The 21,187-nt window shown below is 35.3% G+C and overlaps 2 protein-coding genes across 2 annotated transcripts in view; one reads left to right on the forward strand and one right to left on the reverse strand.

Moving 5' to 3' along the window:
* The window catches only part of LOC117992140 (midasin), a 33,176-nt gene extending 25,668 nt beyond the window's left edge, over window positions 1–7,508 (reverse strand). The window contains exons 1-8 of the mRNA XM_034979816.2: window positions 7,307–7,508; window positions 6,238–6,494; window positions 5,285–5,533; window positions 4,370–4,665; window positions 3,282–3,484; window positions 2,096–2,259; window positions 273–1,777; window positions 23–188 (exon numbers count right to left, since the gene is read on the reverse strand). Coding sequence (XP_034835707.1) covers window positions 23–188; window positions 273–1,777; window positions 2,096–2,259; window positions 3,282–3,484; window positions 4,370–4,665; window positions 5,285–5,533; window positions 6,238–6,494; window positions 7,307–7,393 — 2,927 coding nt within the window. The 5' untranslated portion in view covers window positions 7,394–7,508. The remainder of the gene's footprint in view (window positions 1–22; window positions 189–272; window positions 1,778–2,095; window positions 2,260–3,281; window positions 3,485–4,369; window positions 4,666–5,284; window positions 5,534–6,237; window positions 6,495–7,306) is intronic.
* A 1,703-nt stretch (window positions 7,509–9,211) lies between these two features.
* Window positions 9,212–19,682, forward strand: LOC117992077 (FIGNL1-interacting regulator of recombination and mitosis-like). Its single transcript, XM_034979733.2, has 12 exons — window positions 9,212–9,483; window positions 9,578–9,712; window positions 10,784–10,998; window positions 11,463–11,620; window positions 12,705–12,895; window positions 13,121–13,266; window positions 14,790–14,919; window positions 15,514–15,670; window positions 16,431–16,656; window positions 17,263–17,599; window positions 18,145–18,369; window positions 19,023–19,682. Exons 1-12 carry the CDS (start codon window positions 9,424–9,426, stop codon window positions 19,674–19,676), a joined length of 2,634 nt encoding a protein of 877 aa, XP_034835624.1. The 5' UTR covers window positions 9,212–9,423; the 3' UTR covers window positions 19,677–19,682.
* Window positions 19,683–21,187: the final 1,505 nt, after the last annotated feature.

A 21,187-nucleotide genomic window follows, 5' to 3' on the forward strand; every position in this document is an offset into this window, starting at 1 on the left:
TTGCACGGTTCACGTTACTTACTTGGCAATCATGGCTTCTACTCTGGGATGGGAAGATCTGTCAAGTTGAGTTAGGAAGGAAAGACAGAAAGCTTCATATAGCGACCTGGCGACTGTGCCACATTTTGCTTTAGCTGCGGCTGTAAGGGCCCTACATAGCGTTCTCAGTGAATAATGTGGTGCATGACCTAAAATATGTATTAAAAAAATTTAGAAGGGACGAAATGACTACAAAGAATGAAATGTTATATTATTATCTATTACTAACATACCTGAACCATCCACTAAATTTAATTTCGCTTCTTTCCTTATTGTGGCATAAAAGTGATAAATAGCCTCCAATATTGCACCACTTAGATTCATGTGATACAAATAGTCACCTATAAGCAACATCAAATCATTCCTCTCTGTCAGCTCGTCTATAAAAAACTCCGTAAATCTATTTCTCAGACCTACAGGCAGATCTTTTTTGCCAACATCTGTTGCTGGATTCATGCAAGCGAATAATGTAAAATCTGGATGCCTCTTTATAGGGACTTTATCACCTTTTTCAATTAATTCTATACTTTCATTTTTGTCCTCCAGTAGTCCAGCAAGACATTCTAAAATTTCTGCTGAAGCCAAATTGATTTCGTCTAGTAACACCCAATAACCTTGCTGCATGGCTTTGACGAGCGATCCTTCTATAAATGCAAACGTCAATCTTGACGCTGCTTTTACTTGCTGGTCTAATTTTAATAGTTTATGACCAAATCCTAGCCAGACTTTTAACGTATCATTCTTCTTCTCGTTTATTAATCTATTAACAGCAGCTTTGTGGCTCTGTTTCATTAATGCCAGCAATGCAGTCCAATTTTCTGTTTCATAGCAAGTTTCGATATGACCTATAAACTTTTTGTTCTTCTCTGTGTTGAAGAATCCTTTGAACATTTCTATATACTCAGTTTTTATTGGACGTATTACATACTTGAGATCTACCGGTTTGTAGCCACCGAGCAAGTCGGCAGAATCTGATTGTTGGTTCATATTTATAACCACAAGTTTATGGCCCGTTTGTTTTGCCAAATACTGTATAGACGAAGTTTTTCCCGTTCCCGTTTCTCCTACAAGGAGGACAGGTTCATTTGACCTGACGCAACATGCGATCTTTTCAAGCAAGCATGCCGATTGACGCGTAAAAGAGAAAACAATTTCTTTGTTATCAAAATCTATCCTATCTAAACTTTTTTCCACTCTTGGGACTTTGGCTCTGCCTACTTCTAGCGCGTTTGGATGTAACGACACATTTGGTTTGTAATGCTTGCAATAAAATTCTGATTTTGTTTCAACAATGCCTAGACAAGTGCCGACTTTCTTTGCCAACTCGAGCCTGTATTCTGGCGAGGAAATGGAACAAGTGAATATGTCCAAAGCGTCTTGCAGTACTTTAAGAGCCGATTCGGGACTTGACACGTTAAATCCTACTACAGCTCTGGCACACCATTTCATTAAATCTCTCGTCGAGATAAGCCTTGAACCTCTCATAAAAGTCACATTTGTATTTTTTTCACCTACATCAGTTGTTTGTAGAGAAGTATCATGACTGCCTACAGAAAACATCATGAACACTTCAATCATTTTTGAACATATTGTCGCCAGAGTTGGATATTTAGCGTGGATAATTTCAGCTAACTCTGATCTTGACAATGGCTCAACATTGATTTGTGTCAAATGCTTTTGTAATAATGTGCTTGAATTCGACATTTTCTTTTGAAACCCATAATTAGTTATTATTGTCCTGAAAAACAAAGTTTAACGATAAAATCAGTAAATCTTTCAAGTAAAAATAATTTATGATTTAATTACAATTAATAGTTAGATTTATTTATTTATTTTATATTCCGATACAAGTTAGCCCTTGACTGCAATCTCACCTGGTGGTAAGTAATGATGCAGTCTGAGATATGATTCACATTATTCCAATTTAGCAATTTAGTAAGTTCATTCCAGTGTGCTGGACAGGAATGGACAGTGTCTCTTATTTAAATTATTATTTCAATCATTATATTGTTCTAGTGCTGACTGAATAGCTGGAATTTTGTAGAATATTTCTTACCTTTGAGTGACAAACAATTGAAATCCTGGTGTAACTGGCAAAGCATCTCTATATCCGGGCACACATAATGTATTTCTTTCCATTAGTGAGCTCAATGTGGATGCTACATCTAATGCTGCACAGTCAATATCTTCTAGCAACAGCCAGTGGCCATTTTGGACTGCCTAAAACAAGAAATATATTGAAGAAAAACTGTGAACATAGAATTCGGCCAACAGATTTACAGTACGCGGCCGAAAGTAATGTACATCGACCTTTAGAAGGAGATAGCAGATATGTAGAGCGTTGTCCCTGTCGTTGAAACCGACAAAACGTCATATAGGTATGAGTGACAGAGACAACGCTCTACAAAGCCGAAATGTCATTCTAAAGGCCGATGCACATACTTTCTGTCGCGTACTGTAATTACATTTATTTGGGGGGCTGCCTCACAACAACTAGCTGATGACTAAGGACTGATGCAGGCTTATGGAGCGGAGTGTATCTAAGGTGCAGTGCCCCTTTTGATAACAACTTAAATACAATAATTGTGTTGTGTAAATGACTATTTATTTATTTATTCAAACAGTTTTAGTTGCTTTAACATAGGTTTGAAATTGAAAACTTAAGACGGAAGACTCAAATAGCGGGACATCAGCGTGAACAGTATACTTTTGAACCATTTCAGTTATAGATATTATGTAAAAGTCAGGTTTGTATGTTAGGGTTCCGTACCCAAAGGGCTAAAAACAAGAGCTCAATTCAAATCAAGAGCTCATTGAGTACTTAGCCGGTTTTTCAATCCTATTATACCTACCCTTATTATAAAATAATACGAAAGTGCGTTAGTTGGTGTCTTTCAACGCAATTAATCACGCTGCAACAGAGCAACGGATGGACCTGATTTTTGCATGGATATTTAAAGACGAACATAGATAGTTGAAGACCTAGAGAGTGACATAGGGAAATCAAAAAAATTCCACAGGATTTTTTAAAAACCCAAAATCCAGTAGCTATTTTAGCGTTTGAACTATCGTGAGTGATTTCCATTATATATAATATCTGTCCCGGCTTTACTCACGAATGCAATGCGGCGGATGGGTTCGAAACTAGTCGGGCTAACGTCGACTAAACACGTGAGTAAAGCCGGGACAGATATTATATATAATCCAGTAGCTAATTAAAAATGAATAGAACAATCACATACCTCTGTTAGAACACCTGGTGCCCAAACAAACTCTCCTGGTATATCCGTACATTGGTGTGAACCTAGTAGCATTCTTGAGTCCGTCTGATCACCGAGTTGCACCTTCTTAAATGCTACACCTTTACGTCCAGTTATAGCTGCCAAGTGTTCAACCAGACAAGTCTTACCAGAGCCTACTGGACCCATGAGTGATAATGCTTTGCCTGTAAAAAAAATCATCATGATCAACCCATGACCGGCGTACTACAGAGCACGGATCTTCTCTCAGAGTGAGAATTTTGACCATAGTCTACCACACTTCACACACCTGCGGATTGGCAGACTTCACACACCTTTGAGAACATTATAGAGAACTCTCAGGCATGCAGGTTTCCTCACGATGTTTTCCTTCACCGTTAAAGCAAGTGATATTTAATTAATTAAAACGCATAACTCCGAAAAGTTAGAGGTGCGTGCCCGGGATCAAACCCCCGACCTCCAAGTGGAAGGCGGACGTCCTAACCTATAAAAAAATAAACAAGCCAAATTAAGAACTGTTTTAAAGCCTTTCTAACTTTTTAAAGAGTGAATAGGTGAATCTAGGTAAACGCATCTAATCTTAACTTTCCGTCAGATGTGTTTGTGGTCAAGAATGTGCCTATAAAATTAATTTAAAAAAAGTAAAACATATTTTCAAATCGTTTATTCAGTAGTGAAATAAAAAGTTAGCATTTACTTCAGGGTCCCTGGCACAATTTTAAAAAGACCTTTTAAAACAAATAAATCATTTCATTTAAATCATTTCATTTCATTTCATTTCAAAGAGTCTTGTATCTCTTAACTACCAAAAATAAAATTACATCTCAAAACAAAATGATTAATATTATTTCTGAGGATATTATTTCAAGTGTTTAATTTGTTTTTACTGATCACATCTTACTGCCTTGCCAAGCTCATAATATTTTTATATTATTACTAAAAAAATTACTTACGTCTTGTCTTTTAATGTGCAATTACCATAAATAAATATTTTACATTGACTTGGTTAAAGCAAATAAAATACAATCAGCTATTTTTTTGTGCATAATATCAGTAAAATAAAATTGTACCTGATGCTACAGCCAAGGCTAAACTCCTCAAACTATTAATAGTAGACTTAACAGGTACCAGACTGCCAGGCTGCACATTATTTTTATCATATATAGGCAGCAAAATCCCATCCATGTTTATAACACTACTGATATTCAAATCTAGCTCATCTATATTGCCATCGATTATATGTACTTCTTTAGTTTGTGGAATGTTTTTGAGAGCATCTTCTTGTGTTATACAAAGATTGCTGGCTAGAATTTTTGACTGAGCTTCCGTCATGTTTGTTAATATGGCCATACATTCTTTTACCATCCTACAAAAAATAAACATTATCAACACAATTGAGCCTTGAACCTAGAACCAATTTCAGTAATAGCAATACAATAGTAGTAGTAGTAGTTTCAGTAATAGTAATACAATAGTAGTAGTAGTAGTTTCAGTAATAGTAATACAATATTATAAAAATACAGTTACAGGAAATAAAGAATTTAGGTACAAACACTTAAAACAGGCATAAGGTCGGGTTCTGCAAGCGTGCTAGTTGTTGAAACTTTGACGATCATTGTTTTGTATCCAAACGGTAATTTTTTATTTACAGAAACTGTTTATGATAACTGAAAATTATTTTAAACTACCTATGCGACAAGGTATGATTAAAATAGTTAAATTAAACCAAAATTTTCTTGTCGACTTTCGGTTTTTATAATTAGTAAGTACCCTGAAATATTTTTTTTTTCTTTGTTATTCTAATTTATAATTTCTAATTTATATGGGAGCTTATGACATATTATGTCGCAGATAATCGCTGGTATTCTCACGGATGACGGACAGAACTCGGATGACGGAAGTGCAGTGGTAATCGCCGGTAGGGTCCTCGTTTTACTATGGAAATCTAAAAAAAAATTATACTGTATGTAACATTATTAACTCACCATCTTATTTGGGAATTATCATGATTACTAAAATTGTTAACAAAATTAGTCCAATCCCATTTCATAGCTAGTTCATTTGGTAGCTTGCTCAACAATGTATAACAGCATAACACCATTTGGTAGTCAGTAATCTTCTGGCGACAGTCTAAAAGCCTTCTTTTCTTTGGTGCAACATTGTAGGAATCTTCATGGTGTATGAATACCTCGAATGGAGGTATTGAATTGATTTGAAAGTATTTTAAGGCATATCTAAAAAGACAATTTTATTTATTAACTAGCTGATACCCGCGACTTCGTCCGCTTGGAATTAAGTTTTTAAAAATCCTGTGGGAACTCTTTAATTTTCCGGGATAAAAAGTAGCCTATGTCACTCTCCAGGTCTTTATCTATACCCATGCAAAAAATCACGTCAGTCCGTTGCACCGGTGCGACGTGATTGAAGGACAAACCAACAAACAAACACTTTCGCATTTATAATAAGAGTACTGATTAATTTGTAGTTTGGAAACTAACAGTTGTAAGTTCAAATTAATCGATGATGTAGATTTTGCCATTGGCTGTTCACAATGATTTGTTACATTAATATCTTCTTTTATATTGCATACAAAATGTATACAAGCGAAGAGGCGTATGATATTTCTGCCGAGTTTCTCTTCAACTCTTCTCAATCAACCTCCCAAAAATTGGATACTATGAATCCAATCCAATTTTAAGTCAGATTCAAACCGAGCAATTATGCATAAACCATTCACTGAGAGTTGCTTCCTGTCTTCAAACAATGAGCAGAGTGAAAAAGATAAAGCAGTTTCCTGGATGAAAGCATGTTACATTGAAACATACAATACACAGGGAAGGGAAGATCTAATTTTGATCATTACCTTGTTGCATTTTACTTTTGTTTATAAAACGAAACCTGGACTGTTAAAGTTAATTGTAGTAAAAATAAAACTTACTGAAGAATGTCAGGATGATCAGATGTAAGTGCCAAGATTATAGAGTACTCTAAATGATGTGTCTTTTCCAAATCAGTGCACTGATCAAAGTTCGCACAAGAAAACACAGGTTTCAAAGGAATTTGTGTAGATACTAATGCCAGCAGTATATTTGATAAATACTTTTTGAACAACAATGCATCTTCAAAATTGAGGATGAATTGTGATAACTTCGTGATGAGATCTTCAATTTTAATAGAATTGTTTTTTAAAGAATCCTGCAAACATGAAATATGAAATTAACTATCTAACAACCAAAAATCACTCAATTCATTTGCGTTTACTTCCTATACCCAATATCAACTTTTGTCAGTTTTTTTTAATTTGACACAAAAACGTCTCTCCCCTGGCAAAATAATAGCTAACTTCTGTCAATGTGACCAAGAAACATTATGTTATGAATTTCATTTCATGATAATGATGAAACAAATAAAAGTGGTTCTCAGTTTTTCTGTCATTTTTTAATTTGTATTGATAAAATAATTCCTTACTATCCGTTAAAAGGTAGGTGTCATGTTAGTTTGCTTATATTTTTTGTGACCAATACTAAAGAATCTAGTTTTAGATTTAATTAATGGCTTTAACACAAAAATAATACTTTAATAATTATAAGTTAAGTTTAATGTGTAATAAAAATTCATTTTAATCATTGTTTTATAATGTCAAAGTTTCAAAAGTAAATATATATCCAATTGTGCAGCTGATCTTGATGTCTCTACCCTGCCCAATGTATTTACCCTAGCCTTCTAAAAGTGACTAAATATTTATTAATTGATTTGCCCTTATGTAAATGTGTCATAAAAGGTACTAAAAAAGTTATATGGATGTTGTTATTCAAAAAACTCCAACTTTTCCCCTTAGCCGCGTCTTCTATGGACTCAAAACCGCTTATTGTAGAATTACCATATATTTTATTTTTTATACCAAATAAAATCGTTACATATAAGGAGTTAAAATAGTTCCAAGTTATTGTGCGCCTTAGTTGTACGCTTAACAGCTAAAAAATCACTAATTTAAAATGTTTACTTACCACAACATGCTGACATGTTTTTGTCAGATCCGAGTTTTTCGTTTCCAGCTCGATATTCTTTATCGCAGCTATTATTTTGTCACCCATTTTCTCCTTTGCTTAACTATCAGTGGGCCCAATCTAGTGATACATTAAACTAATAAATACACATTATTCGCAAAAAAAAACATCGTATTTTTGCAGCCAAGCCGGTGAATGCGAATGCGATGCGGTCACGATGCGTGAATAGAAAAAACACGTGTGAATATGACATTGACATGACATTTCCAGTGTGACCAAACATGGACCAAACCTTAGATGAATGATTACCATCTCTATGGACCAAACCAAAACAGTGAATATATCGGAGTCTTCCAACCTTGTTCCAAGAGTCGTGTTCGTTTGCTTCTCTTTATGTGCATGTAGGTACGCGATTCGTGCACATGACAGTTGCTTAACTAGCAACTTGTCACTTGTCAGTTGTGAGACTCCAATAAGTGACATGACAACAAGAATCGCACAAATTCAGCCAATCAGAACAATTGAGATTGTAATAATGATTGATGCGGGTTTTAGACAATCGCCCTATGCGATCGTAACTTGGCTTGGACGATTTAACCTATGGACTTGTAACGCGCCTAATATTACGAATAAAAATTCCTGTCAGTTTTGGTGCGGGACGAGGAAACACTACATAGACAACTTGACACACTCACTCAACAAAGTTTTGTGTCATTATTAACACACACATATCTAAATCTTCAACACTACTACATTTTACGCACACTAATAAGTTATATACATCAACATACAAAGACATTACGAGTGTAAGACAGTCAAATTGATTTGCGATGCTACGGTATCGATATTTTAAAATATATCGATAGTTTTTCAGAAACAAAAGTAGAAGTAAGAATTTATTACTCGTATTTAATTACTTAAAACCAGTGTTTGGTCAGCGTAGCGTATTCATCGTAGTATTCGATCGCACAATTGTGCCCACTTCATTTTAAAGTGGGCGTCTTTAGGAAATCTGTAAAAATAAAACGATTATGATAAATTATTACCTGATCCTCATCCTTGAGAAAGGTACACCTTTTAGCTACATATTACCCAGTTCAGAGACACCCTACCCCGTTTCGCGCCTGTCACTAAAATTGCGTTGCTTTAATTTTTTTTTTAAATGTATTAAGTACGTGAAATCACAGAAATCGACCAGTTTTATTACAAGTATAGGTAGCGAAAAAATTGTGGTAATTAATAATAACTATTCTTTACTTGACTTGAAGACGGTAATTTAGTCGTTAATAATAAAGAAAATGTTTTCATCGATATCGATAATCGAACCGCAATCACTATCGTACTACTACGTAATTTCATGCTGTTCACGCGTATTCAAATTTTAGCCTAATTTGTATATATCGAGGGTTGCAATTGTTTAGAAAAAACAAAATATAGTCTCGTGAGGAGTGTGACTCGTTTCTACCGAATTATTACGTACTCAATTACTGAATCGGTAAAGTTCTCGATTGTTATTTTATTATAATAATTTATGTAATTTAATTTATAGAAAGCGTTTATTACACCAAAAATACTTACTTATGAAATGAAATTCCATCTTTTTGTAAATTTGATGTGTTTGATTTGTTCTTGCACTCACTAACGGCACAAACAGGCATTTTTCACCCAGCGTGTAAGACGTCGTCACACATCGAAAACGATTCTGACAATGACAAAATCGATTCCGCAAACAGTGTTTATAAACGCAGTGGATTAAAAATCCATTACTATTGACAGAGGGGAATAATCATGCGAGGCGCGTCCTTAGGTTAAATCGTCCAAGTAACTTGGATGAATGATACTATCTCTATGGATCGTAACTTTGTAGCTGTCATTCTCCCTTGAAATTTGAATTTATTTGATAGGTAAATGGGCGCCAAAAATGGATTTTTTGTTTTTAACCAAGGAACTACGAATAACGAAGCAGACGAATCTTTTACTTTTAATCACCTTCTAATATGTAATATTATGTCGTGTTTACGTCCCATTACCCTTAATAACTACTTTCATACCTATCTGCTTTTGATAGAGTTAAGTTCCTTGCATCTGCCGTAAATGGACCAAGTGAATAAGCTGTTATGGATGACTCTCAAAGTTCAGATATCTTTTCAGAAACAAGTGTTTCAGATTTAACAACAGTATCCTTTTATAGAAGTATAACAGTTATGTAATAAAATTCATGAGCGTCATAATTCGATGTTAGTCAATTTTTTTCTTACAAAATAATCTCAGATTACAATAGAAAAGTACGATGTACGTGTTTCGAAAATTAAGGCTTACGCACGGACTTGTGCTGGTGCAAAAAATGACATACATCAGGAACCTTTTTCTGTATTTCTGGAAGACTGCAGATTGTGTATACTTCAGGTAAATAAGTCATAATTAATTTCTTGTAAAGTAGGTACTAAAACACATGTAACAGTCCTTAGCATTTGGCAATCATTATGGCTGCTCTGAAGTCTGAGCCACAGATGTAGTAGAACTACACACCATGTTCAACCAACCAATAAATGAACTGGAACTTGCACATGGTAACTACTAGCTAGGCTAGGCTAGGTCCCCATGATACTAAACAAAATTCGTGCATTGAAACACAGTTCAGAGTCAGAGTGGCCATAAAGTTTGCTGTGGCTGTATAAAGATAGTTCCAAATGTAACCAAAAGTGCATATACCTCCAAAAATCACACTAGGTGGACAGACAACATCAAACAAGTCACAGGGAGCTGCTGTATTCAGGCAGTGCAAGAGTATAGGAGTCCCTATAAGAGGCTTACGTCCCACTGTAGACGTCTATTGGTTGACAATGATACTTATAACTTTATGATATTATATTCTGTATGTTCGTTCCACAAATCCAGAGATAATGAAATGTTGATGAGAAATCCATCCACACTAATATTTCTATACTAATACCAGCTTATGCTTGTGACTTCGTTCGCGTGGACTACACAAATTTCAAACCCCCATTTCACCCCCTTAGGGGTCGAAATTTCAAAAATCCTTTCTTAGCGGATGCCTACATCATAATAGCTCTCTGCATGCCAAATTTCAGCCCGATCCATCCAGTAGTTTGAGCTGTGCGTTGATAGATCAGTCAGTCAGTCACCTTTTCCTTTTATATATTTAGACTAGCTTATGCTCCCGACTTCGTCCGCGTGGACTACACAAATTTCAAACCCCTATTTCACCCCCTTAGGGGTTGAAATTTCAAAAATCCTTTCTTAGTGGATGCCTACGTCATAATAGCTATCTGCATGCCAAATTTCAGCCCGATCCGTCCAGTAGTTTAAGCTGTGCGTTGATAGATCAGTCAGTTAGTCAGTCAGTCATTCAGTCAGTCAGTCAGTCAGTCACCTTTTCCTTTTATATATTTAGATTAGTTAGTTAGACAGACTGGTCATTACTCATAATGTAAATAATTGTTAATATTTTTTCAGAGCTTGGACCTAAATAATTTATTATTAGAAGATGCAAACACAGAAATAGATAAATTGTGTAATTACTTGGAGGATGCTGCGTGTGTTCTGCAAATATTATCCAATAGAGTCAAGACTATTATAGAGTCTGTTGCCATCACATGCAGTGCAGCAAACACTTTGAGCACTAGTACTGGAAATATCATATTATCTGTATTCACTCATTGTAGAGATAGGTAAGCTTAAATGGAAGGTAGCTAATTAGTTATGCAAAAAGGATCCAACCCCCCACATAGTTAGTTTTTGATATTCAATTTTAAAATTTGAAAAGTTGCATTATCATCATTATCATGATCAACTCATCGCCAGCTCACTACAGAGCATGGGTCTCCTCTCAGAGTGAGAAGGGTTTTGGCCATAATCTACCACACTAGCCAAGTGCGGGTAGGCAGACTCCACATACCTTTGAGAACATTATGGAGAACTCTCAGGCATGCAGGTTTCCTCACGATGTTTTCTTTCACCGTTAAAGCAAGTGATATTTAATTAATTAAAATAAACATATGGCTATTTCTTTAATAATGCTTGGTGTGGAAAAGGAAAGCATAAGATTTATACCTGTCAATTTAGTTTAGCTTAGAGGATTGTATGCAACAGAATTAGTCAAATTTTAGTACTAAAAAAAACTTTAATATTTCAGTGAATGTACTTATGGCAATAACCTACGCACGGTGGAAAAACAACTGAAGGATTTGTTCAGAAACTGCCATGAGTTGCAGTTGACATATTTAATGGCTTTAGAGAAGCATTTGATATTTGATTTGACTGAAAAGGAGGACCAAGATATACTTGTCGCGAGTAAGTTTTGCTATTTATTTGAATAACTAGATGATGCCCGCGACTTCGTCCGCGTGGATTCGTGTTTTTGAAATCCTGTGGGAACTCTTCAATTTTCCAGGATAAATAGTAGCCTAAGTCCTTCCCCGGGATATTTTTTATTTTATTTTTATTGAAAAGGTTCGCTAGCGATTTTTACAAAAATGATCTTAAATTACATAAAGTTATATGACGTTGTATGTAAAATCATTTCAAAGCAAACACTACATGCACATTCACACAATTTACATGGAACAATTATTAATAATATAAGTAAAATAAAACAAAAAGTAGCTAAAACTTTCCGAAATAGTGAAAACACAAAAAACAAAAATTATTCAAGTTGCAATGGTAATTGAATAAATCTAAAACTATAGTAAAGTTAACCTAGGAGTAAGAAAAAAAAAGATATAAGCTAACTTTGTACCAAATTTCGTCAAAATCGGTTAAACGGTTGGGCCGTGAAAGGCTAGCAGACAGACAGACAGACACACTTTCGCATTTATGATATTAGTATGGAAAGTATGGATTAGATGATGCCCGCGACTTCGTCCGCGTGGGTTTAAGTTTTTCGAAAATCCCGTGGGAAGTAAAAAGTAGCCTTCCCCGGGATGCAAGCTATCTCAGTAGGTACCAAATTTCATTAAAATCGGTTGAACTGTTGGACCGTGAAAAGCTAGCACACAGACAGACAGACACACTTTCGCATTTATAATTTTTATGGACTAGCTGATGTCTGCGACTTTGTCCGCGTGGAATTCATCAGTACCCTTATTAAAAATGCAAAAGTGTTTGTTTGTTGGTTTGTCCTTCAATCACGTCGCAACGGAGCAACGGATTGACGTGATTTTTCGCATGGGTATAGTTTAAGATCTGGAGAGTGACATAGGCTACTTTTTATCACGGAAAATCAAAGAGTTCTCATGGGATTTTTAAAAACCTAAATCGTACAACTCGTACGAAGTCGCGGGCATCAGCTAGTTTAAAAATATATTGAAACAAAAATATTATGTTTGGTTTAATTCAGTGAATGTTAATGTTTTTAATCATATTTCTTATTTTAAAGCTTTAGAAATAAACTTGAAAATCAGTGATGTGGTACAGGCATTAGATATTAAAACTATGGCAGAACAGTGGAAGGCCTATACAATGATTTGTGAGAAATATTCAAGTTTTCTTTTGGAGAAAAATATATTTAATACAAGTAGTAAACTACTAGCATCGACAATAGAAAGAAATATACAAGTTGCATTGGAGGTAATTTTCTATTATAATTATTTTTGTACCATAGCAGTAATATTCATTACATATAATATATTTCAACGGCTATACTCACGTATCCAGTTGACGTTAGCCCGACTAGTTTCGAACCCTTTGAGACTTTGGTCTTCAAGCACTGAGGAATTTTGGACAAGAAGACATCTCGAAGGTTAAAATCTTCGAGATGTCTTCTATTGTCTTAGTATTTTTTATTTATTACAGACAAGTGAAGAAGACAAGATTGTACTTCGATCCTTGAAAGTAGCAAGTTTTTCTATAAAAATACTGTTCCAACTATGTAACATATTCAAATGTTCTGCCAACAATAACTATAAGAATATTATAAGACTACTGCTGCAAATTAGTTTGTAAGTATTTTTATTTTTTATCTGGCTTTTGATTACGACTTATATTTTATTTTATTCAGATACCAGTTAGCCCTTGACTGCAATCTCACCTAGTGGTAAGTGATGATGCAGTCTAAGGTGGAAACGGGCTAACCTGGAATGGATATGGCAGTTTTTTTTATAAAACCCCTTTGGTTTCTACATGCTAAATCGCTTGGTGGCACGGCTTTGCCGGTAGGGTGGTAACTAGCCACGGCCGAAGCCTCCCACCAGACCAGATCAGAGATTTAGAAATTATAAAATTCCAATCCCCTGCCGGGAATCGAACCCGGGATCTCCCACCAATAAAACCACAGCGCTTACCACTGCGCCATAGAGGTCGTCAAAAACTTTCTCTATTTTAACCGTATTTTAGGTTTTACAGAATTAATTATCTGTACATGTTGAAAAAAAAATTACAATATGAGAAATAAGGTCATTTGCACGGTATCTAAGTACATATATACATCCCACATTCAGGCGACCTCCTCTATGGCGGGTGCAGCGGCCATCAGCGCCGAACAGGCCAAAAGGCGCAAATATGAAAACCTCGATGGGAGCTTCGTATTCGTGCCTTTTGGTGTGAAGACCTTGGGGCCGTGGGGCCCGGGGGCTCGAGCTCTTTTTGAAGAAATTGCGAAAAGAGTTATCGAGTCAACCGGGGACCCGAGAGCTGGCAGCTACCTTGGCCAAAGAATTAGTTTGGCCATCCAAAGGGGTAATGCTGCCAGCATCTTGGGTACAATGCCTCGCTGCGGTGGTCTCGATGAGGTTTTAGATTTAATTTAATTTATTTTAGTTTTAATTTAATGTTGTTTTTTTTAAATTTAAGTTTATTAATAGTTTATTTATAATTAAAAATTGATTAAAAGTTGAAATAAACATATTAAGTATAAAGTACATATATTATAATATTGTAAAGAGGAGAAGATTGGGCTGAAATTTATCATACAGATAGATATTATAACGTAGGCATCCGCTAAGACAGGATCTTTTTTTTTTTTCTATTCATATACAAGTTAGCCCTTGACTGCAATCTCACCTGGTGGTAAGTGATGATGCAGTCTAAGATGATAGCGGGCTAACCTGGAAGGGGTGCCATACCACTTAAGTTTTTATTACCCCTTTGGTTTCTACACGGCATCGTACCGGAACGCTAAATCGCTTGGCGGCACGGCTTTGCCGGTAGGGTGGTAACTAGCCACGGCCGAAGCCTCCCACCAGACCAGACTAGAAATTTAGAAATTATAAAATTCCAAACCCCTGCCAGGAATCGAACCCGGGACCTCCCACTATTAAGACCACAGCGCTCACCACTGCTCTTTAAAATCTTTGAAAATTCAACCCCTAAGGGGATTAAATAGGGGTTTGAAATTTGTGTAGTCCACGCGGATGAAGTTGCGAGCATAAGCTAGTCTCGAATATGTCTTCTGGGAGCTTATTATAGAAACATATACAACTATATTTTGATATGGCTTAATTTTATCAATTTTCAAACATTACAGGTGCAACAGTTCATATTATGAAGTCAGTGCAAATAAATCATCAGAATTTACAGCACTTTTGAAAACACATATATCAACACCTGCAAAAATATTAATTGATATTCTAATTAATGAAGAAAGTTTTCTAAAAGTAAGTAATACATCTTCTTTGCCTCAGAAATACACGTAGCGAGACCTTAAACTTGCGCAGTGGGTGATTTATCGATCTATTTGGTACGAAGTGAGACGCGACGGCGGAAGTGCCTGTACCGCCTCGCATTGGTTTGTCAATCATAACTTTCGCTTAATGCGCCACATCGTAAGAGAGAACTGAACCATCATATTATTAGTATTAGTTACCACATATCATTAGAATAAAATGGACCTTAAATCTCTTGTTTTAAAGTTTAAATTTGCAGATTCATCTGCAGCACCCCAAGCGAATATTTTCTGTAATAATAATCGGTATTAAGTATGTATAGTACGGGACAGGTCGTCATTGCGATCGGGCCTTGTCGCACTGTAGTATGCGATATTCTATGAAGTACTGGAATGTGACGTCACATCATAATGACGTACTTTTTCAGTTTAATCGATAATAATTTAAAATGTTTATTACACTTAAAACTAACAAAGGACCTGGATTTTAAGTATTTTGGTACCCTTTATTTAATAATCACTGAGAAATAATTTATTTTTGATGTAGTCAAATAGGTACTCAATTTGAAAATGTGTTTATTTTCAGTTAATATTTGCAACTGAAAGCAGCGAACTGAGAGACAGCGAGTTGTTGGGTTATATGCTGCTTGTTGTAATGATAACGAAAGCGCTTCTGAAAAAAGATGAACCAATTGATAATACGGACGAAGTTATTGTTTTTGTGTTCTCACTCTTACCTTATTGTAAGTACAAATAAAATGATTTTACATGGCAACAAATATTGCACATCGAACTTTAGAAAGAGATAAGTTTCGTTGAGCGTTGTCTCTATCGTTGAAACCGATAAAACGTCACTTAGGTATGAGTGACAAATACGATGCTTTATGAAGCCGAAATCTCTTTCTAAAGTTCGATGTTATTTTTTCTTCAGATACAAGTTAGCCCTTGACTGTGATCTGGCCTGGTGGTAAGTGATGATGCAATTTAAGATGGGAGCGTGCTAACATGGGAGGGATATGGCATTTTTTATTAAACCCTTTGGTTTCTACGCGGCATCGTACCGGAACGCTAAATCAAAGTTGGAATCCTAAAAAGCAACTAATTGGGTATTTGACTCCAATTTTTTTATTACTTTATTATAAACTAGTATAAAAATAATGACGTGAAGTGAAAAAACTAATTAAATCGATCAAATAACAAAAAAGTTATAAGCATTTAAATATTTCTGATTAGACAGAGATAGCGATACAGTAGTTTGACGTCACACCTACTAATGCCATAGTAGCTTCGTGCGGTTTCATACAAATTTTCGATTTGCGAGAGAGGGATAGAAGACCCTCCCACTCCAAAATTAAAATGCTTGTAACTTTGTAAATCTTTGTCGGATTTTAATATTTTTTTCAGTGTACGTCATTATTTTTATCCTTGTTTATAATAAAGTAATAATATTTATCAAATTCAAAAGTAGGCAAATACCCAATTCCAGTTGTACAACTATTACAGGTCACAAGTGGTTTAACATTGGGCTAAAGTTCGAGCATACATCTACAGAAGGCGAAACTCAATACTACGGGCTATACGAACATTTTATACTGCACACTGCAGCTTTGGCGACCACATTCAGTGGCCCGCAGTATAAGAGGCTAGAGAGTTATTTGTATGAAGCTCTCTTAGGAACTGAGTATTATAGTGCGATTTTTGCTTCCAACTTGTGGGTTTTACTTTGCAGGTAAATTAACTGGTTTTTTTTTAAATTAAGTTTAGAGTGAAAAAGATTAGATATAGAGTGTAAAAAGAGTGTACAAAGTATGCCATCTTTGTAAAAAAATTAGTCACATCAGTACCCATATTATGCGAAAGTGTATTTGTTTGTTGGTTTGTCCTTGAATCACGTCGCAACGGATTAGCGTGATTTTTTGCATGGATAGGGTTGAAGAACAGGGAGAGTGACATGCTAATTTGTCCTAGAAAATCAAAGAATTTTCGCGGGATTTTAACAAACTATATCCACGCGGACGAAGGCACGGGCATTTTCTAGATTTCGAGAAGCAGAGAGAGTGAGAGAAAGAGAGAGTGAGAGTGAGAGAAAGAGGGAGAGAAAGAGAGAGAGAATGCGAGAAAGAGAGAGAAAGAGTTGCGTGAGAGAGAACAGTGTAATAGAGAGTAGAGTGAGTGAGAGAGTAGGATGAAAGAGTGGGAGAAAGAGAGTAGAGTGACAGAGAGTAGGATGAAAGACTGGTAGAAAGAGAGTAGAGAGAGAGGAGAGAGTAGAGAAAGAGAGAAATAAACATTTCAATAAATAATAATGTTACTAAAAATATTGTTATCTTTCCAGGCTCAGTAATGACCAACTACAGTTAGACGTATTGTTAGGATTATTAAACGTTTACCAGAAACTGGAACCTCATCCCTTGTTTGGCACGTCGCCTCAGCGAATCCACCTGAGTCACACTATAGATAAGCTATTCCAGACAGCCGACGAAAAAGATAAAATGCTAATCTACAAACAATTTAGTGTAAAAAATGAAAGACATGTTGGAATCTGGACTGTGATGAAAATAAGGAATTTACACAACAGTGTTGTAAAATCTGTGGAAAAGATTATATGTGATAAATTAACGGCCTATTTTGATGAAGTTTCGAACGACAATGAAGATAGATTAGACAATTTGGTAAGTTCGTTAATTTTTTTACTTTTCACATATGTACAAAAATATATTATGGCGTCCACTGCTGGACAAATCTTTTCAAAATTCGAATGTACTTCAAAACTAAAAGTATAAAGTGTAAAAAATGAGTTCTCACGCGCCATTTTACTGTATGTGTCAAATGGCATGTCAAAAGTACAATTTTAGTCGATATTGTAAATGTGAACCCACAGTGAACCGTACTTATGACATGGCAGTTGACCCAGAGTTAAAATGGCGCGTGAAAAGTCATTTTTTACGCATTATACTGATGTGTTGTGATTGCGTGTACTCTCAATTAAATATTAAAAATTCCACCGTAAAGGACACAATATCACTCGCTCTATTACCTTTCCATGCTTTACTGTGACTCGAGTCGAAGCGGAGTAGGGCGTCGAGCCTATGTAATGTTGGCACATTGACCTTTATTTTGACTCAATTTGTAGCTTCAATAGCTTTTTATTAAAATAGCTGTAACGGATTCGACGAAACTATGGATTTTTATTTTACTGTGGAATGATATTTTACAGATTGAACATTTCAAATTGGCTTCAACCTGTCAATTTGTTGAAAGAAATTCAAGGATAGAAGACTTGCTGTTAAGAGCATGGCTCAAAGCTTGTCCTCTTTGCAATAATGTACTGCAAAGGCATCTCGATGGTAGCTCAGTGTGGCTCTTTAGGTATTTGGAGGGTTTGGCCTCTTTCACCGAATGTTATTTGGAAAAATTTGAACGAAGAAAAAATTTAGTAAAGGTAAGTACAGTACGCGGAAGAAAATATTGTACATCAACCTTTAGAAAGAGATAGCGGTTTTGTAGAGCGTTGTCTCTGTCGTTGAGACCGATAAAACGTCAAACAGTGACAGAGAGAATGCTCTACATAGCCGAAATCTCATTCTAAAGGCCGATGTACAATATTTCCTGCCGGCTACTGTATTCGTCCTGGTTCGGTCGTACTTGTACACAAATCTATTAATAACGTAGCGCGCTGCATTTCTTCCTTGGAATATTATTAACAGGATGGGTTAATTTCAGGTGATACGAAATATAGTGGTACTTCCGTTCAGTGAGGATTGTGTCACCAGTTTATAATGAAATTATTCTTATTGTTAAGAGTAGATGACCTGAATCTGATAGTTCGGTTCTACATACTAAATAGAAAGATGTGTGTGCATTCAGTGCTGTTTTATGAATAAAATCGCTTCATACCGCGGAAACTATGATTTTCCGGGATAAAAATTAACCTACCCATGTGTTAATTTAGGGTATAAGCTCATTCCAAATTTTAGCCGAATCCGGCCAGTAGTTTTTGCCTAATAGAGTAACAACACACTCATACAAACTTTCACCTTTAGTGTAGTTGTACTGTTTTAAATAATAAATAGGTATTTAAACTATTTTTTTCAGATACTATATATTATTTCAAACATTCTAAAGACGGGAAATATAGAAACAGTCCATCTTTTACTTAAATTATTTTTCAAACTTGCAAGTTTTCAATTAGAAAACGAAAACGATGCAATTGCGACTCTATTAACAAATACCATAAAGATTATTTTAAAAGAATACGAAGATTTACAACAATATATGTTGAGTACTATGATTTCTAATGCTGATATTAATGAGTTAATTTTACCACTTCTGGAAAACACTAAATGTATATCTAAAAGAGTTGTTGAATACAAAAACATAATCTTTAATACTGAAGAATGGCAAAAACAACTAAATTCAGTTGCTGATAATAAATATATACATAAATGTATGCAACCTGATTTAGACATACAAGAATCAATAAGTATGGAATGTATTGATATAAATGTACAAGGACTGAGGAAAAGTCAAACAAATTTTGACCTTGGAGATATAGATTCGCTGTTTGAAGAGAGTGACGGGGAAGAACCAAAAAGCAAAAAGGCAAAATTAGATTTCGATGTCGATAATCTTATAGTAAGAATCGAATCGGATGTAGAACAGCTGTGTCAAAGTAAAGAGAACATACTCAGTGAATATAAGGGCAGAATTAAGTGTGTTTGTGATAAGTTAAGAAATATAGTTTCTTAATTGTGATGTACCTAGTTGTTTTCTTTTTTTACTTCTCAGTTCTTACCACGTAGTACTAAAAATCGTTATTAAAATCTACCACCCCTTTGCTAAAACGCGGCTAAAGGGCTTATTCCACTTTCCTTGATGGTACAGTTACCGTCAAACTAGCCAACTTTGCCATTCAATGATACTGAAAAAAATCACAAAGCGAATTTGCTTATAAATTGCTTTTTGGGCAAAGTATCATTGAATGGCAAAGTTGGCTAGTATGACGGAAACTATAGATACCATTTAGGACGTAGGATTTAGGAAGGTGGAATAACCCCTTAACCCCAAAAGTAGTTTTTGATTTATCGCTTAACAATTAAAGCAAAATTCGAAAAATTGATGTTTCTAAAAAAAAGTAGTAAAAGTAAAAAAAGTAATAAAAAGTTACGTATGCCCAGTGGCGTGCAGGTCATAGAGGCATAAATGCACTGCTTACCCCAGTTGTAATAGCTCAATGCATATTTTTCATTATGACCTGCCATTAAACCTGACTAATGCCTGGCTTCAAACCCTGTGCACGCCACTGCGTATGCCCAAGGTTTTTCTTTTGTTCTAAGTAGCATACTTTATCTAGAAAAATCAGTTCTTCCAAAATTTTCATGTTTACAAACTACTTTTTGGGGTTAGCCACTTTTTAGTAAGAGTACGGCAGAAATAGGACCTGCGCAAATCCGCGGACGAGACGGTAGAGGATTTTTAAATCAATTTATATTTTATCTTATCCAATCGGAATCTAAATATTATATACTAGCTGATCCCCGCGGCTTCGCCCGCGTAGATTTAGGTTTTTAAAGATCCCGTATAGCCTATGTCACTCAGGAATAATGTAGCTTTCTACTGGTGAAAGAATTTTTAAAATCGGTTCAGTAGTTCTAAAGATTACCCCCTACAAACAAACTTAACGACATTACCTCTTTATATAATACAACGGGCCGTGCAGCAGAAATCGTAATATTTTAATTTCGCCATAACTTCAAAACCAAACGTCCAATTTTAATCATTCAAAGACCAAATAATGGGGCCGATTCTCTTGTACACAATCTCTAAACTAAACTAAATTAACAGGTCTAAATCTAGTGCTATCCTTTTCCGCAAGCAACATTATGAAAAGGATAGCAATAGATTTAGACGTGCCATTTTAGTTTAGTTTAGAGATTGTGTACAAAGGAATTAGCCCCATTATCTCCATAACCTGTTCTTAGTGATGAAATCATTTATTTTGATAAGGATTAATAGCATGAGTAAAATAAACGCGTTTAAATGTAGTCCAAAAAAAATTCAAGATTTTTAAATAAAAAAATGGTTGCTGTGCCTCACTCGACATAGATGGGTATAGTGTGTCGCGGACTTTTTTGTAGATATTTATAAGATCTACAATTAATTAGAACATTTTATGGTTCTATCTTTTATAGTTTAGGCAGCGTACGCAAAATAAGTAACTTTTCTGGTTGATTTTTTACACCTTGTATCCGAAAAACCCA

This window comes from Maniola hyperantus, chromosome 20 (assembly GCF_902806685.2).
Source record: "Maniola hyperantus chromosome 20, iAphHyp1.2, whole genome shotgun sequence".
Classification (NCBI taxonomy): Eukaryota; Metazoa; Arthropoda; class Insecta; order Lepidoptera; family Nymphalidae; genus Maniola; species Maniola hyperantus.

Bases quoted from the DNA above. Each gene is read 5' to 3' on its own strand.
- LOC117992077 (XM_034979733.2), top strand. From the start codon at position 9,424: ATGGATGACTCTCAAAGTTCAGATATCTTTTCAGAAACAAGTGTTTCA. The intron at 15,671-16,430 runs GTAAGTACAAAT...CAACTATTACAG, and splicing joins GTTCTCACTCTTACCTTATT to GTCACAAGTGGTTTAACATT. The intron at 16,657-17,262 runs GTAAATTAACTG...TTATCTTTCCAG, and splicing joins TTGTGGGTTTTACTTTGCAG to GCTCAGTAATGACCAACTAC.